Source organism: Chionomys nivalis, chromosome 8 (genome assembly GCF_950005125.1).
Source record: "Chionomys nivalis chromosome 8, mChiNiv1.1, whole genome shotgun sequence".
NCBI classification, from domain to species: Eukaryota; Metazoa; Chordata; class Mammalia; order Rodentia; family Cricetidae; genus Chionomys; species Chionomys nivalis.
This window is the reverse complement of record NC_080093.1, coordinates 63,017,842-63,036,964: the sequence shown is the minus strand read 5'-3', so window position 1 is coordinate 63,036,964 and position 19,123 is coordinate 63,017,842. Positions and strand designations below refer to the sequence as shown.

At 48.4% G+C, this 19,123-nt stretch overlaps 1 protein-coding gene across 1 annotated transcript in view; it reads right to left on the bottom strand.

Annotated features, from left to right (window-relative positions):
- Adam12 (ADAM metallopeptidase domain 12) overlaps positions 1 to 19,123 on the bottom strand; it is a 312,140-nt gene that overhangs the window by 31,628 nt on the left and 261,389 nt on the right. Inside the window, exons 12-14 of the mRNA XM_057779001.1 lie at positions 10,394 to 10,571; positions 4,130 to 4,219; positions 2,149 to 2,344 (exon numbers count right to left, since the gene is read on the bottom strand). Coding sequence (XP_057634984.1) covers positions 2,149 to 2,344; positions 4,130 to 4,219; positions 10,394 to 10,571 — 464 coding nt within the window. The remainder of the gene's footprint in view (positions 1 to 2,148; positions 2,345 to 4,129; positions 4,220 to 10,393; positions 10,572 to 19,123) is intronic.

The window sequence follows — 19,123 nt, the reverse complement described above, 5'->3', positions numbered from 1 at the left end:
GGGGCACATTGAAACCCAGGAAGTCACTGCCTGAGGTGGTTCTCCAGACCTGGACACCCTGATTTTCTTAGCACCTAGTGCAAAGAACCATTTCACCCATCCCAGGCATTAGGGAGGAGGTGGGCAGGAGAGAAAAGAACTAATAAGGGGGGCTCTTGGGGGAAATGCCCCCTCTTCAGGACAGTGTGCAGATTATACTGCTATCAGACTCCAGTTGCAGCTACCAAGATGGGGGGCCTTCAAGAAGGTGGATGCTCTTGCTTCTGAGAAGCCCATCTGTCAGTCAGGCTGGCTTCTGCATGTCTAGTAAGCAAGCATCTCTGTCCCTATTCCCTGGCCCTGCCCCTTGAATATGATGTGATGGCAGAGGTCAATGTTGGCTGTCTTCCTCTGTCACTTCTCGACCTCATTTTTGAGACAGGTTCTCTGTCCTATAGGGGCTTGGTTACTGGATAGGCTGGCTAGCGCAAGCCCCAGGGATCCGCTGTCTCTATGTCCCTGGAGCTGGGATTACAAGCTTGTGCTGCCCTGCTCGGCTGTTTACATAGACTTATGTAAAAATGGATCAGGACTTTGTCCTCATGCTTCCCTGATTAGTAACCATGATTAGTACTTTACTGACATCAGATGTCATGGATCTCAATCTCTGTTTGTCTGTCTCCCCCTCCTTTTATTTCCCACTGAGAAATACCTGCTTTTGGTCACCATGACAGCCAGCAGAGCCACACAGCACAATGGTTTGGGGAATGCTGTGCTGTTCCATCTGAGCTCATGCCAGAGCTGGGGCCAGGTCTCAAAGCACAGCTGGGCACTGAAAAGCTCCACGGGCCAAGGCCAGCTCCCATAAAGGGAGCAACAGAAGAGCCACTGTAACTTTATGGGAGCTTCCTGCCGGTAGAAGGGCTGGGAGAGCGGAAGGGCCACCAGAGATGCCTGAGGCCTGCTGCACTAAACTCGTGTCCTAAACTGACCTTGGTTGGCTACAAGGTATCTGAACCCTTTAACCCATTCAGAGTCCTATGGCCATTTGACACGTGTATAACAAACGTCTCTTGGTGTGTGTCGCTATAACAGTGGTATCCTACCTATGTCTTAAGAATCTCATGGGCATCAGGTGAGGGAGCTAGCACTGAGACTCGAAAGAGGAAGTGTGAAGGACTGGCAGTTTCAGGACCCTTTATTCTACCTGTCCAGGGTACATCCGCTTACGGGGGCCACCAGCCCACACTTTCTTCTTCCCCAGAAAGCTCCAAGTGAGGGGGCATCTTTGCTGGGCACTGAGGACTCTCCAGGCTTGGGAGTTGTACCCACAGCAGTTAAAACCAGGATTCAGTGTTTGGGGATCATTTTCTGCCCTGGTTGACTCCCCTTATCCCTCTGGAAACCAGAACCTTGCAGAGAGTCTCTGGTTTCCCCCAGAGCTGGCTTAGCTCAAGGTCTGAGTCTGGCTGACCATAGCGGCCTTGCTGGCGCTGAGGCCTCTGGCCAGGTCTGAGGTCATCTCTTAGCTGTAAGTGAGGACTCAGCCAAACGCAATGGAAAGAAAGAAGTGTAACACACTCAGAAAACATCCCCAGTGGGATTCCTAGCCAGGATCCCGGGAGCTGTAAATGAAGTAGATCCAGAATGGTTTCTAGGTAATGAGGTCCTCTCCAGAGTGGCAAGATCTCCTAGTAATAAGGGTTAGAGTGATAAATCCCCAGGACAGTGAGGCCTGCAGGGTAGGGTGAGGTCCCTAGGTACTGAAAACCCCTGGTAGTGAGGTCTGGGGTAGTGAGGCTTTTAAGGAGTAAGACTCCAGTGTCTATGCTGCCTCAGGAGACCCTGAATCTGACTTCAGAGTGGAGCCCAGAAGAGATATACAGGCAGGGCCCTAAGATTTAACCTCATTTTTAGAACCTTAATAGGACTTTAGATCAAGGCTGCATCTGCTCAAGAGAGTGACTGTGCACTGTGAGAATTATGCCCAGGTGATGGGTCGCCGTGGCCACGCCTCCTGCAGTCGCAGACTTCCTGTCTCAGAGTTTGAACCTCATTGCAGAGCAGAATGGGCCTACATGGAGGAATACCCCCAGGAGCCAGGACAGACTCATTCACATAGAGTATACGTCCTCAGTGTCCCTTACAGAACTGGAAGCGGCCACGTACCTGGTCCCCAGAGTGTGACACACTGTTGCTCGTGGGTCTGGCAGATGCCGTTGTAGCAGTAACCATCCACTCCCTGACACGGGTGCCCATCATGAAGGTACACGTTGGCTGGGCAGTGAGGGGCAGTCCCTGTACAGAATTCTGGGAGGTCACAGGAATTGCTGGAGGGTCTGCATGCAGTCCCTGGAGGCTTCAGCTGAAATGACAAGGTGGCTTATGGCACATGTACCAAGTAGGAGGAAACAACCCTCAGTAGCTCTCCTGGGGCAGACTGCAACAGACCACAGACTACGGTTGTGTCAACAGGTGGGGATTTCAGCATCATCCCCTTTGATGGCAGAGAGTTCTCCTTAAATGGTTTTGTGCATTCACGTTTGCGCTATAAGGCTGGGTGGGCAACCAAGAATAGCTCATGTGGGAACTGCAGGTAACACCAGATTCCCCAAGGAGTAGACAGTCTGGCTCTTGTTGAGTCTCTTGTTGAAGAGGTGACCCTTTTCTCAGGCTATTGACACGATCACATGCCTTATCCTCATCTTTAGGCATTTTTAGGCAAGGTAGCAAAATCAGCAAGATCAGACTCTCAATAAGAGGGCTATACTGTCATCCGGTCAAAGAACCAGGACCCCCATTATCACTTTATGGGGAAAACAGAAAGGGAGTGGCAGGAGGATGGGGGAGGATGGCGAGAAGGACCAGGAGGTGGCAGCAGAAGCAGCAGAGGTAGCGGCTATCAGTGAGGGCTGTTAGACCTCTGTCTGACAAGCAGCTCATCTTTTAGACTGAAGAAATTAAGGTTCAGGGGAGCTTGTATGAGCTCCATAGTCAAGGCCACCAAGTCCAGGGCTTGATTGGCCTGCATATTCCCAAAGGCAACAAGGTGAATCACCTACCAACTCCTAGAAAGTCTGAAGTTTGGAAGGGTTTATTGGAAAGCCACAGAAGTGGATGACAGTTGTACCCACATATCCCTCCTCCTTGAGTCTTATTCCGTGTAGGTTCATCCCCTTCCTGGCACTCTCCAGCACTAGTAACTGGGTACCTGGGTACTGGGTACTTCTGATAATATTTTCCAGAACTTAGTAAGCATCAGGAGGTGATGCACGCACGCGCGCGCGCGCACACACACACACACACACACACACACTCATATGCATGCTGTCACATACACTCACACATGCACAAACACATGTATATACACACTCACACACACATACATATTCACACAATATACACATGTACACACACGCATGCATGCACACACACTCACAAACACTCATATACACCACTCATACACAAACACACATACATCATTATAACCCACTTCTAAATGATGTGCTTGGGTGGGGTGGATCACGGAGCTTCCTGCAATCCTTGTGCCAAGATCAACTTCTTAAGTATCAAGACATAAACGCCTATCCTAGGAACCTCCCGTTAGACATGCATTCTGAATAAACAGGATGAATGGTAGAAACGCCAAAGCAAGAGCAGTCAGAGCAGCGCAAACAGCAAGTCAGGCAGTTGCCACTCTGGCAGTTCAGGGTGGTCCACACTTTCTGTTGGTGCAGGCATCCCAGGAACCACCAGAATGGCTTCTCTGCTACCTGCAAGACACTGGCATCAGGTAGGTGAATCTGGCATGAGGCTGAGTGGCAGGGGTAAGGCTAGGCTCTCCTGTAATTGCTCTTCTCATGGAGTTAGGACACCCACAAGCATAAATGGAATATTAGGGTTGAGCTTGGCTTTCTCAGTCCTGTTAGGTTTTAGCCCGTGGGCCATTTATCACAAGCGTTAGCAATTAAACTGTGCATTTTACCAGACCAGAAAGTTCTAAGAACTACTAGATAGATGGTACCGACTGGTGAAAGGGCAGCTTCTCTCCCAGGATGTTCTTGGGGAAAGCAGCTCACCATACTACTCCCCTTGCATCAGACTGGAGCCACCCAAACCAGTCAGAAACCTCTGGCCACGCTGGACTCACCTGGCAGCCCTCGCAGCACTGCCCATGCGCGCACACAGCATCCGGCTTCAGAGTGCAGGTGCTGGCGTTACAGCAGCGATTGGTGCATTCCTGAGGAGGGGAAGGGGATCCGTTTGAAGGGTCATGTGGAATGGTGACTCTCAGAATGCCAATGTCACACCCTTAAATGACAGCAAAGGCCAAGGTGCCTAGATCCTGAGCTGAAAACCTGGCCCAGACCTGCTTTCCTTGGCCCAAGAGCAAAGTGTCTGGTAAGTGTTTGTGAACCAAGGAGTCTGCTGTTGCTAAGAGAAATCAGGAGCCCTCAAGAGTTCTTCATGGAGAGAGGGACTGGGGTGGGGGTGGGGGAAGCTGGGAGCACTTCAGGTCAGCAGCTCCCTGGGCATGTTGCAGTGAGCTGTGTCAGAATCATGAAAGGGCTTGGAAATTGCTCATTTCAAAATACATGCATGGGCAGGGTGGTGGTGGCACAGGCCTTTAATCCCAGCACTTGGGAGGCAGAGAGAGACAGGGGCATCTTTGTGAGTGAGAGGCTAGCCTGGTCTACGGAGTGAGTTCCAGGACAGCCACAGCTATGCAGAGAAATGCTGTCTCAAAAACAAAACAAAATAAACAAAACAAAATAAAAAACAAACAAAACAAAAAAAACCATGCATGGATATGACCTTTACTCCTCAAGAATGAGCCCTTCTGAGAGATAGGAGTGCAGTTCAGTGGTATAGCACCTGTTTGGTGTATTTTTTTAAAAAATGGGGGGGGGGTGTCTACTTCTGATTTGGAGTATGCAGATGCACTGAGAGGAAAGAAATTCAGACCAGTTCCCTGTGGTGTACCAGGTGGGTGAGGAGTAAACACTTGTTTGGCAAAGCTAAGTCCTCAGTCCAAGGACTGGGTACCAGAGTGAGGCTGAAGGGTGCTGGGGTAGGAGTTCTATTTTATTTACTTTTTTTCCCGTTCCCCCATCTCTCTTTCCTCCCACTTTCCCTCCCTCTCTCCATTTCCTTTTTGGCCACTTTCCTCCTCCCTGCCTTCTTTCCTCCTTTCTCTCTCCTTCCTTTTCTCTTATACTTTTTTTTTTTTTTTTTTTTTTTTTTTAAATCAAGCCCAAGGACTCATGGATGCAAAGGCAAGAACTTCACCAACTGGGCCATATCCTCAGCCTTCTTTCTTTCTTGTTTTGGGAGCTAAGGTCTCTCTTTGTGGGCCTGGCTGGCATGGTACTTCCTTTGTAGACAGGCTGGCCCCAACCCTTGGTGGTGTTCCTTCAGTCTCTTCTTCCTTAGTGTGAGGATTGGAGGATTACGCTACCACATCTGGCCTGAGCATGCCCATTTTCAGGGGATCTAAATACACACCAATTGAGCTGTATTATCCCCTCTGAAACAGAAGTGAAGAAGAAATTCAACTCCTTTAGAGACAGTGTACCACGTGAGCTCACGGCTTTCTGATAGAGACAGGGATCAACACCCTTTGCCTGTCTTAGCCGAAGGCCTGCACCCATTTGTGTAGCCAATCCCTGAAGCCCATGAGCTTTAGAGCCTCCTGGAAGCTTGGAATTTGTGCAATTTAGAAGGAAATGCCACAGAATGCTTAGTGCCGCCCAAGACCTCAACAGTCTTTAATTTTCAATGTATTCTAAAAAACTTACACCTGGCCAGCCAGCATGATGCTAATCATGTCCATGTCTAACAGTATAGTAGGTTACTCCTGAAAAATATCTCTCATGAATGAATTTCTTCTCGGACTTATAGATGTAATTAATAAATCTGCCAGTGATTGGGAAGATGTAGGGCGCCCCCAGACACCTGCTCAGCATCCGCCACGGAGCCCCACAGACTGATCTCTCACGCAGTGTTTACGTTTGCTCCTGCCATGCATACTTCCAAACTTGTTAAATTTTAAATCCGCTTGAGGACTTTGTAAACATCCGGGACATGTAATGTACACAGTAAGATAAAGCTGCCAACCAGAAGTCAGTGCGGCGGCTTTCATGACAGGGAGGGTTTTCAGCTTATGGGCTTACAGCTCTATACAAGTTTAGAAATGTTTCCCCCCTTAAGGATCCCATTAATTGCATCCTGGACCAGTGCCCCTGGGTGTGCAGCAGCACCGCTCGGCTTGCTGTGGTCTCAGTGACTTCCCGAATGTTATAGGAGCTGAGCCGGAGACTTCCTTGCAATGCTGAGTTAAAGCAGTCATCTGATATCTTGGTCTAACACACTTGTGAGGGCTCCTCCTGTCACCCCTCAAATCACTTGTAATGTAAGCAGCAGCCCCAATGGGAAGGTAGCCAAGTGGAACGACTTCAAAGGGGATCCATCACGTGAGTCAGATAATGACGTTTAAAAGACGTGCGAGGGACTGGTATCCTCGACGCTCAATGGGATGGGGGCAGCGTTCCCAGCCTTGTGAGTTGGAAGGGTGAGCAGGTCATCAGGGAATCCTTAATACCTTCTACCAGAAGGTAAAAACAATTTTTTAACTACCTCAAATCTATTTATGTACTACCGTATTTCACAGAAGAGACCAATTCCTAACTACTCAAAAATCTATTTCTGTATTACTAGATTTCACAGAAGAGACAAATTCCTTGCCTATGGATGCATTTACTGTTTTAGTAGTCAGCAGAGAAGTGACAGAACCAAAGAATGTTAGGTCTCCAAATAAAACAAATAACGAAGCTATTAAAGAACTGTGTGTAAGCCTTTCTTGGGCTGTGGGAAGCAGATGGAGATTCTTGGTCACTATGAGCTACAGTGCACTCTCCTGGACACGACAGGGCTTCTGGCAGTGAGGGCGCACATGCAGGCTTGTTCTAGCTGTGTGCTGGTGTATGTCACACGGATCTGCCATTCCCTGCATTTGGTGTGATGAGCAACAGAAGGAGTGTCTGCAGGACCTGGGCACAGGGGACCAGACAAAAGAGCCCAGGTACAGGTTTGAATGGAAGTCTTGGGCAAAGAAGCTTGGTGTCCTTGTAAGCCTGGGGTTGTCTGAGAAGGGAGACTCATTCAAGGGATTTCCAAGATCAGACTGGGCATGTCTGTAGGGGGTTGTCTTGACTGTGAGTTGATTTAGGATGGCCCAGCTCACTGTGGATAGTGCCCATTCTAGGTAGTTCTGGGCTGGAAAGGGAAGTTGTCTGAGCATGGGCCAGAGAGTGAGACCACAGGGGTGCTACTCCTGGTTTCTGCTTCTGTTTTTCTTGCTTGAGTTCCTGCCCTGACTCCCTTCAATGATGAACTGTGACCTGGAAATGTAAGCCGAGGAAATTCTTTCCTCCCCAAGTTACTTTTGGTCAGAACATTTTAGCACAGCAAGAGATAAACTAGGACACATGGCTAGGTACAACTGACATCTGAACCTAGACTTAAAACATAGAAAATACGTTAATATGACACAAGTGAGGCAAAAGGTTCACTATGTTGTTAGCGAATTTCTAGGGAGGAAGAGCTTCAGATGAGGAGAAGGGAGTCTTCTTAAAATATCAAGAACCCTAACTATAGAAATACCAAGCTGGGAACTACATGCAAGAAGACTTTGGCTTTATCTAATGAGTTTGTCACAATCAACACAGTGTAGTGAGGTCCCTGGAGAGAGATCAAGCACCTATCCGTGGATGTGGGATTCTTCTGTGGAGATGGAGGAGCATGACATGAGTAGCTGGCAATAGGAACACAGGGATCCCCTGATACGTCAGTGCTGGTGGTGATGGCCGTGCTAGTGCTAGTGGTGAGGATGCTGGTGCTGGGGCAGTGCTGGTGGTGAGGATGCTGATTCTGGGGCAGTGCTGGTGGTGAGGATGCTGATGCTGGGGCAGTGCTGGTGGTGAGGATGCTGATGCTGGTGCAGTGCTGGTGGTGAGGATGCAGATGCTGGGGCAGTGCTGGTGGTGAGGATGCTGATGCTGGTGCAGTGCTAGTGGTGAGGATGCTGATGCTGGTGCAGTGCTGGTGGTGAGGATGCTGATGCTGGTGCAGTGCTGGTGGTGAGGATGCTGATGCTGGGGCAGTGCTGGTGGTGAGGATGTTGGGGCAGTGCTGGTGGTGATGGCCGTGCTAGTGCTGGTGGTGAGGATGCTGATGCTGGTGCGGTGCTGGTGGTGATAACACTGAGGACATTGGGTGATGATGGTCAGGATGTGGTGACAGCAATGGTGACGATGCTGGTAGGGACACTGGTGTGGCAGCAATGGTGAGCAGGGTGGTGGTGCAGGTATGTTGGAGGTGGGGATGGCAGTTAACGGTGCAGATGGCAGCGTGAGGATGATGGTGTGGAGAGGATGGACGAGGGAGGCAGCGATGGCACTTGTGGGCACAGTGACAGTGTGGATGCTAATGAAGGCAGATGGGGTGGATAACCGCCAGTGGAGTCATTCCAAATCCCAGCGTTCATGATTCCATGAAGAACCATCCGATTTACTTGCATTAATAAATAATTATAAGGCATTCAGATCAAAGACAAACCATCTTAAGTCAACATGGCCTCTCCTGAGAAATGTGGGTAATTTAAACTAATTGGGTTGTTTCTTTAAGCAATTAACAAGGCCTCCAAGGGACTTTTCTCCTTTGTACATGCTATCCCACGATGGCTTCACTTTTCCCTTTGCTAATCCTGAAGCCATTCGGTAAGACTATAATTAGGACTTGTTCCTAGCTGGCAACTGCTCCCTGCTCACTGTGAGCAAAATTAACCACCGCTGTGGACAAGGCCATTATCACGGAGAAGTTCTGAGTTTGTCAAGGACACAAAACTATTTCTGTCTCTCTCCTCACTCCATCTGATTACCCCTACCCACAAGTGCTGTGCATTTTCTCTCAGAACCTGTGAGAGTAAGAGCATTCCCGCTGGCACGGAGGAGCCTCCTCGGGGACTTGGAGACAGGCTATGATAAAGATTCTATTATTCCTGTGATGAGCACAGGAATATATGAGCTGCTTCCGCTTCCTGCCCCAGCTTTCCTTGTTTCTTGGGCACAGCATTCCCAAGGAGCCCTCTGAGATGCTGGTTTCTTGAGCCATTGTGAAGCCACCTATGGACCTGCCCCAGACCTGTCTCCCACTCTGGCTTGCATATGTCCTCATGGAAGGAGCCCCATCCTAGTTGCTCTGCAAACCCTGGGCTTTGATTTACTCCAAATACCATCTCCTCCAAGTTGTGTGTGGGGCGCTTGTCGATGCTAGTACAGGGCCTAGCGGGACTTAGGAGCCCTTAGAAGCTAGACTCGCACGCTAGGTAGTAGTGTTCTCTTTGTTGTTCTTTCGCAAGACTATTTAGGGAGGGAAAATGACTTACATGTTTTATGTTTAGCACCTTTATCTTGGGCCTATACAAATGAGAAACTTCCCAGAGATTGGCGGGAAAGCAGGGTTCAATAAGCTTACTGCTGGTTGCAAACGCTGCCTGCTTTTTCTTGTTGCTTCCGAGCACCAACAAGCTGAACGGCTAGATCCTCTGGAGCCTCAGCTGTGCACACAGAGGAGGCTGAAGAACAATCTCAGCTAGACAGAAAGTGCCCAGCTCAGCGCTGCTTATCCACACTTCCCGCCCACAGCATGCTTTGCAAAGAGAAAGGCCTGGGACTTAGGAACCCCCAGAAGCTATACTCCCGGGGCTTTGCTTTCCAAGAAACTCTGAGCTAACTGCTTTTTATTGTTCGCATCCTCATCACCCTAAGAATGGAAGCACCCTTCAACAGAGGAGAAGGCATTCCCTTGTTAAAACCTAGCAATACGACCAACGCTGTACATGGCTAACGCTCCAGAAAGCCACGCACAGTGGGGAGCTTGTCCAAGGTAGCCATATGGGACTCTTCTAGAGAATCTCGATTATAGCAGCATCCACACTACCAACTCATCATCTCCCTTTCCTCCCCCATGCGTGTGTAGGCCAGAGATCAACATCAAGTGTCCTTGCTCCAGTTCGCCACTTATTTTTGGGGGGGGGTTGGCTAAGTTCTCTCACTGGGACTTCTAGGCCTCTTGCCATTGGATGAGGCTGACTGGCTGGTATGTTTCTGGGATCTGCACATCTCTGCTTCTCTGGTGCTGGGACTGCAGGCACACACCACCACACCCAGCTTTTCCATGTGGGCTTTTAGGAACTCAGGTTTTCTTGGCTGCATGGCAAGCCCTTTACCAAGTGAGCTATCTGTCTAGTCTTTCACCCATTTCCAGCATGTTCGTTTTGCTGCCTGAGCTCGCCCAAGCTCCCCCTCCTTCTGGGCAGAGGCAACAGTAGGCACCATGGAGAGGGTCCCCTTACCTCTGGTTCCCCACAGTCACACTCTTCTCCCTCTTCCACGTAGCCATTTCCACACTTCCGGCCCCCAAAGGCCTGCTTGACCTCTGGCAGGTTGAAGAGGCACATCCCCATTCCCTTCTCCAGGCTAGTCTCCAGGTCCTTCCTGCTACAGCTGCTGAACACCATGGGGAACGGGAACCTGGGAAGGAAAGGCCTCCATGAGTCACAGGCCCCAGTGGCCTTCTCTGCCCTCAGGGGCTTTGGCCCAGGATGCCTCCTGGCAGAGACGTACAGCTGCTCACAGCTATGTCAATGAACAGAGTTTGCTTAAACACAGTCAGGCGAGGCACTGTCAAGACAGTCCTGGCATTCATTCCCATACGGTGAGGAAGAAGGGCCTTGTCAAAAGAGAAGGGATCTTCTGATTGTTTCATAGCAATAGCTTTGGACATAGTCATATCACAGTGCTATTAATAGTTTTTCAGGGAGTTTGTATTAGTTACTTTTCTATTGCTGTGATAAAACACCGTGACCAAGGCAGCCTATAAAAGAAATCATTTTAATTGGGCTTATGGTTTCAGAGGGTTAGAGCCCATAAGGTAAGGGTGTGATGGCAGGAACAGCTGAGAGCTTCCATCTGGAGCCACAGGCAGGAGGCAGAGAGAGGTAAAGGAAAAGGGGGGGGGGAGACAGAAAGACAGAGAGACAAAGACAGAGAGACAGAGACAGACTGGGAACAGCAAGCATGTTCTATACCTCAAAGCCCACCTCCAGGGACACACCTCTTCCAACAAGGCCACACCTTCTAATGCTTCCCAAACAGTTCCACCAACTGGGGACCAAGTATGCAAACCTCTGAACCTACTAAGGCCATTCTTAGTCAAACCACCCCAGAGGTGATGCTGTAGGAAATGAAGTCTTAGGGTCTAGAATTTATAACAAAGACATATATCATGTCTTTATTGATATATGCAAAGAGGAAAATGGAACACATGATGGTGCTTATTGGCTCCATGGGTCCAGGGGACATGTGGCCTGTCCTACCATAGATCAGGTTGGTACTGGCATTCGTGCCTGTAAAGAAAAGTCACCGTCTTTTTCCCTGGCACAGCTCTAAGCAAATGGAGGTGGTCTAGAAACCCAGGGCTTGCTCTTGCCTTGCCTATAAATTCCAGAGCTACAAAGGGTGTGGTGCAGTCAGTCAGAGTGCTGGTCCCTTTCTGGGGTCTAGAGAAGCTGTCCAGGCACTTGGCACCCACTTGGACATTGTGACTAATTCTTGGCAGTGGGCTGCACACAGAAGCGGTGCTGGTGTTGAACTGACTATTCCTTCCTTATGACTTCCTTCCCCTCTCTCCAATGACCAAGAACTGGAGGAGCTGCATGTGGTACCCGGTCCTGATTCCCAGAGAGTGAAAAACCTAGAGCTCCCGAGTGTCACTGGGATGGAGACACCACGTGAGTTGCAGAGAACTGGGAACCCTTTCCTACAGCAGCTGGGGTTATGGGTATGGGTTAGCAACCTTCTGTTACTAGGAGGTGAGGGGTCTGGCACAAGTGGGGCCTCCTGGAAGGAGGGGTGCCACCACCAGAAGGAAAGGAGCTCCTGAAAGACCCTGACTAGTTCTCACTAGAATGAGACATCAAATAAGCTTGCTCTCAGAATCAGTCTTGCTTCCTGTCTTGCCACACAACTGCTTCCTCTTGCATGCTTTTTGCCACTAATGATACTTTTTGCCATGAGGCCTGCACCAGGGTGACACCATGCCTCTGAACAAGCCCTAAACTATATGCCGCATAAACCTCTTCTCTTTATGTACTATGCACCCTCAAACATTTTGTGATAGCAACAGAACACAGACTAATGTAGTTGCCCAACACACAGCATACTGTTCTCTCTTACACGAGCATTTTTCTGATCTCTTGAGGCATTGAAGACAAGGACAGGCCTGCCAGAAACCTCGAAGGTTTTATGACTTAGCGAAGAAGCAAGCCTACTGTCCAGCATGCCCAGGCATACCTCCCCATGGAGACAGTTGCAGGATGACGTTCTTGTTGGATCTCAATCAGCTGGCCAGGCCGACACAAGCAGCTACATCTCCCTAAATATGGCAGAGAAACTGCCACATCATGACTTAGTTTGGTAATATCTCTGGGTTCCGAGGGTTCATGCAGCCAAGCTGATGACACCATCCCTCCGCCCCCTCCCCCACTGCTCACTCTTAAGTTAACCGGATTATAAGTCAAACCACAAATAAACAAATGAAGTCGAGTCTGGCTCTGCCGGATGGGAAGATAAGTTGAGACTGATGAGCAGGGCTGTGACAGAGTTTCCTTGGGACTCTTATTAAGTCTCCTTGCAGATAGATTATGGCTGGTATTACAATAATGCAGGAAAACTCCAATGAACAACAGAATATTACATTTTCATTTTAGAAAGGTTTGGTGTGGAAGAGACCAAGGCATTACACAGGGCGCTGAGGGCAGCTCTCCTTTGCAAAGAAGTTTGGCTAAGGACCAGTTCAGGCCATTTCTTTCTTTTGAGAGCACCCCTCCCCTGAGGATGCTGGGCCTGCAGTGCATTCTTTGACATACATAGGTACTGTGGTGACATACTGTGACCAACTCCCTCCAGAAGAGACCAGTCTCTGGAGAGTGCCCAAGTCAATTAGAAAAGACTCCAGGAAAAGTTGAGGGTGAGGGTTTGGTGATGAAGAGACAGAGTGTTGCAGAGATGGCTTGGTTGGTAAAGAGCTCACAATACATGTCGGGGGAACCTCAGGTCAGATCCCCAGAACCTATATGAAGCAGCAGTGTGTGTCTTTAATCCCAGTACTCCCATGATAAGAAGGGGCAGAGACAAGAGAATCCCCAGGAGCTTGTGAGCCAGGTAGCTTGTGCTCAATGAAAAGCCGAGTGATCCTGTTTCAAACAAGGTGGCAAGTAAGGACCAAGACTCACGGTTGTCCTCTGACTTGCAGGCATCAATTCCTTAGGGTGCCTTTGTTGGAACCACAAAACCTCACTGTCCTCTGAGATACCAGGCAAGGTTTTAATAAAGTTGCTGACTCCGAGGGCTCACTCACACACTTCACAGAGGTCACCCTTGCCCCAAAGCCTTGGCATCCTGGCCTTTCTAGTCTAGCTTGATAAAACTACCAGGGACTTCTAGCCATGGCCCCCTGCTCCTCCTCCAACCTGGAGTCTTTTGGCCATCTCCAGTGCCAATAGCCCTTCCTCAAGTCATTTTTCCTTTTGTTTGGTACCAGGTGGTAACCAGGCATGGCAGGCAAATGCTCTAACTCTGAGCCTCTTGACAGATAGCCCTGATAACACCCCCATCTATGGTACAGTTCTTTGGAGGACAGAGATGGGGCTGAGGGACATTTTCTGCCTCGAGACAGTTTTTCCTGATTCATCCTTTGTGATCTCTCCTGGAAGGGACCACTGACTGTTCCATTCTGATGGATTATTTTTAAACCTTCTTTGGGCACTTAGGGGAAAGAAAAGCAATGTGACCCTATCATGCAGTAATTCTGAAAATATTCCACACTGAGGAGGTATCAGGCTTATTGCAGACTCTGGGGCAGAGAAGTGCAACACACACACACACACACACACACACACACACACACACACACACACACAGATGTCAAGGTTTGTTCCAGCAGGCAGAGAGGTAAGGACATCCGGGAACAAAGTATCCCATTACGAAGGAAGATATTGAAGAGAATAAGTAACGGAGATGCACACTGTGCTAAGGGAGAGGGTAGATCCCCTAAGGAGAGCTCACTGTGAAGGGAGAAAATGAGCCACTCCAAAGGGCAAGATGAACAGAGTGTGGACACATCCTGGAAAGGGCTCGCCATGGGAGCGGGCGACAGTTCTCTTGAGGGACTATCCATCAGTGAAAAGGCAGATACACACATTTAGAAGCAGCTCCTTCTCCAGAAAAGCACCCCCAGCCAGTCCTTGTCATTTACGGCCAAGGACAAAGTCCTGCTATGGTGAGAAGACACCAGAGTGTCCTTATCCACGGTGCCTTGCCAGTCTGTTTTACAAATACATTCTCTCTTCTCCTCAGGCAACAAGGATGATATGGGCCAGCCTGCCAGAAACCCAGAAGGTTCTGAGATGTCGTGAGGAGGCAGGCCTGGTGTCTCGCATGCCCAGGAGTTACCTCCCCATAGAGACATTTAGAGGATGACAATATAATGTCACAGTGTCGACGGAGGCACTTTCCTTTTCCCAACTTTCAGCAGACTACATTTTCCCTAAGCCACTAAGGTGCTCAGTGGATAATGTTCAGCGCTAAGAAAGCATCAAAACTTAAATCTGATGGACCCTGACCTCCTCCACTCCCCGCACAAAATTTAATAATCTGAAGTTCTTTTAGGTCTCAGAAGAGAAGGGATATTGAACAGAACAAGAATATTAGATTATTCTCATTACAATACTATTCTGATCTACACATATCAGAATATTTTTTTCCACCTCACAGGGCCATTGAGTGCTTAGCATGAGTTCCTTGCAGTCATGAGTTCCTTGATTACTAGTATGAATGACGGGCCAGTGAACCCTGAGTCCGGCTTAGAATCTGCTCTCGGTGGCATTAGCATCCACAGCAGGGCCTGTGGTGTGACCACTGATGGAGGCTGTCACTGTGGTTTAGTCATACTAGGGAACCGAAGCTCAAGAATGCTCAGCAATGCCACGTGCGTCCCTGCCTCCTGGCCTGCTGCCTTGGAACTTTCTGTGATGGCAGACACTGATCTGGAAGCTAGCTTCCCAACTCCCAGTTATTTGCTCACCCACTTGCGAAGCTGTAGTGATATTTCATCTGTATTTTTAATAAATAAAGCTTGTCTGAAGTTCAAAGAGCAAAACAGTTGCACTGACCAGCCTTATAGACTAGACAGTGGTGACACACACCTTTAATCCCACTGACCACACTAGTTTGCCATAGAAACTGGGTGGTAGTCGTGCACGCCTTTAATCCCAGCCCTAGAGAAGGGAGGTGACAGCTCCCAGACACAGTCTCATTCTGAGATTCTAGGAGGCAGGGTCGCCATTTCGGACTGAGATAGAGGTAAGAGCAAGTGGCTGGTTGTTTTGCTTTTCTGACCTTCAGGTTGAACCCCAGTTTCTGGGTTATTATTAATCATGCTATAGGAAGTAGTTTGCCACTGTTCATCCTACTCTAAACTGAGGAGATGACAATTCAGACATGGCCTGAATACTGCCCAGTGTTATTCAGGATGAAGTCTTGCCAAGTCCCTTTCCTAGCTGACTTCCTCACGCCTCCTCCATCTTTCCAAGCATTTCTCTACGCTCTGTAGGATTCCCAGGAAATGGTCCTAGAATTAGGGTACATGGTTGTTTGTGACACATATGGGGGGACCACGGGTTAATTTTGTCAACTGAGCATTGTTTTGCCTGGCATAATATTCCCATTACAAGGTGATAAATTTACTAGTCACTGACTGGATATTTGTCTAACTATCCATTCAAAGCAATCCCAGGGAATATTGTCCCCATTTGCAAAGGGATGCATTTCTAGTTAGGGGCTGACAGGCACTGGGTTTGAGCAAGTCTTCTGATTCCACGTTCAGTGATTAAACATTGCCGTTACCCGCAGTCAACATCGGGGTCCCTGTGGTGAATGGCTGAAATGCAGCCAGCGATCAGCATACACTTGATGCCCAGCCTCAGAGGCTAGGGATTAACCTGCCTACACCCCAACACGTGCCTAGGCCAGTGGTTCTCAGAATGTGGTCGCAGTGTTAACATTGCATTAGGAATGCAACTCCCAGGCCCTGTTCCATCACAGATTGGGGTGATGAAGGAGGATCCCAGCACCCGCGTCCTCCCAGGGGCGCAGCTTACTGGATACAAAATTCACAACATGCGAAATTCACCTTTTAAGTCACTTTAAATTTATCATTTAGTGATTCTTAGTTCACATGCAACCTTGTAGGACCTCAGTCAGTTTGTACTTCTGGAACATTCTCTTTATTACTACCCTAGCTACCTTCAGCTGCCAACTTGACATGGTCTAGGGTCATCTGAGGGAGTTTTCATAGGGGGATTGCCCATATCACCCTGGTCTGTGGCCATGCTTGTGGGAGATTATCTTGATTATGATGCACATGGGCGGGCTCCGCCCACTGTGGGCAGCATCATCCCTAGACAGTTGAACCTGAGCTTTATGGGAAAGGAGGCTGATTACGAGCCAGTAATCAGTGCTCCTTTCTGGTTCCTGCCTTATCTCAAATGTGGACTGGTATCTGCAAGTGTGAACTAAAACTAGTCCTCTCCTCTCCCAAATGGGTCTGTGTCAAGAGTGTTCTATCGGAGCCACGGGCCAGCAAAGCAGAACCACCACTCACCCTATGGCTGTTCCGTAGTCACCTGTGTTCATTGCCTGGAGGAAGCGGCCCACATTGTGACCCCTTGTGCAGCTGGTTCTTTCTCATAGCCTAGTGCTTCAAGGTTCTCATCCACACTGTAGCATACATCAGCCCAACATCCCTTTCTGGGGCTCAAAGATTGTTCCATGGTAAGACAGCACTATATCTGGTTATCACTAGATGGCCCAAGAGAGGCTGGCTTATGTTTGAAAACTCCTCACCTAAGATCCGGGTCCATGTCCTAAGGATACCGAGTGGAGCAACCCACACCTACCTGTGTCATCACAGGAGCAGTGTAGGTTCCTCAGAGTACACCCTTCCTGTGCTCTGCTTTGATGCCATTCCGGTAGACACCATGGTGCCGTTTTCTGAGAAACACTGGACAGCATTTGGAAGACCTTATTGATCATGGACTTAAACTCCCCTAAGTGTCTGCCTGTCTCAAGACAAACCCAAATCTGGAATGAGTCTGAAAATATTAAGAATCACAGCAACATTGGTGTCATTAAGGACATTAACCCTAGCACTTGGGAGGCAGAGACAGGTGGATCTCTGTGAGCACAAGATCAGTCTGGTCTACGCAGTAAGTTCCAGGAAAGCCAAGAAGACTACATAGAAAGATCCTATCTCAAAAACAGAACAAAATATAACTTTAGTAATACTTGGGGTTTTGTGCTGCATGCAAATTAGGTGCAAGGCGGTGTCTGTGAACAGAGAGATGCTCCCTTCCACTGGCTCCAAGAGCCAGCATCCTAATTCTGTCTTCCTCTCACCTGTGTTTTTGCTTTCTTACTTAGTAGCCTTATTCCCTGGAGCTCCAATGAAGAGAGTACCAAACTGGGCTCTCTCTTTGTAGCTTTTTGTGACACCAAAGATCTTGCTTAGTCCATAGTATGTACTTAAGCACACAAGTTTGTTTCTCCCATAGCCCTTGGCAAACTCATCACGGTATACCATTTAATACATTTAATAAATTGTCCCCCGATACGCCAGGTCAGTAGCTAATTGAACTGACAGACAGCAATGGCAGACTTGAGCACAGCAATAAAAGTGGAGAAATTACTCGGAAAAGAAGCCATTTCACACGCTTCTATCCCTGGGCACAAGAACACTTTAAAATAATTATACCTGAGACCCAGAAAGGAGAGCTGCTTTCAGATCAGCGCGGAGAATTTATCTCAGACTCCGCAGCCATCCTGCTGAGGTTCCTGCTCAGAAACAACCTCTTTTGTTAGACGTACTCACCCCTTTCTCTCATATTTAACTACCAGGCACACTGGGGGCAAGCTTACCGCACGGAATGCAAGGTTAGACATAAAGAGAGAATGAAGTGGAAAGGTGGGTGACTTGTAGGAAAATAAAACCCCACGACTTTTCAGACAGAGGAAGTCGCTAAGGGCTTCTCACTGTACAGACAGGCATGGCTTAATATCCAGTTGTCTCCCAACTGCCAAGTCAAACAGGATTAGGAATAACTTTGGCTTTGAGAAGTCTGCAGCCAGAAAAGCCTTTTCTTGTTCGAGTCTATTGTGCGCTTTGTGGCTGTATTCTTGGGGTGACTCACACTCGACCAATTTATCAACCCTGACAGAAGTCAGGAGTTATCTGCTTCATGAAAGCTCTCTGGGAACCATTAGGCAACAACCACTTTTCCAGTAAAAATCAGGCTTCCTGGCCAAGCTGCTGGGAGGAGGCTGATTTCAGGGGCTGTAGGTTTTATGGTTCCCCGTGGCTCTGTTGTATCTCTGGTCATTTGGTTCAGTCTCTCAGTTCCCTATTTCAGTGCAGGGGTGAGGAAGGAAGAGGAAGGGACCATCTCAGGTCCTGGATAAGCATAGCTCAGACACAACACAGCTGTGTGATGGAGAAAGCCCACTTTGGGGAAATGCAGTGGGAAGCCACCCACATTTATCTCTTTAAATTGACTGGAAAAAAAACTAGAAAAAAATATAGTATATCTTACACGATATAGGTGCAAGGAAGACTTCCTGAACAGGACTCCATTTGCCCAAGAATTAAGGTCAGCAATTAGCAAGTGGGACCTCAAAAAACTAAAAAAGCTTTTGCACAAGAAAAGAAACAATCAAGTAAAGAGGAAGCCTGCTGAATGAGAGAGCATCTTTGTCAGCAATACATCTGGCACAGGATTAACATGTAGACTATATAAAGAACTCAGAAAACAAAGACTCAACCCCTGCAACTTCAATCCATTCATAAAGTGTTCTACAGATCCGAACAAAGAGTTCTCAAAAGAAGAAATATATTAAAATTAGTTGTCACTCTTAGGAATTAGGGGAATACAAATCAAAATCAAAATCACTTTGAGATTTCATCCCACCCT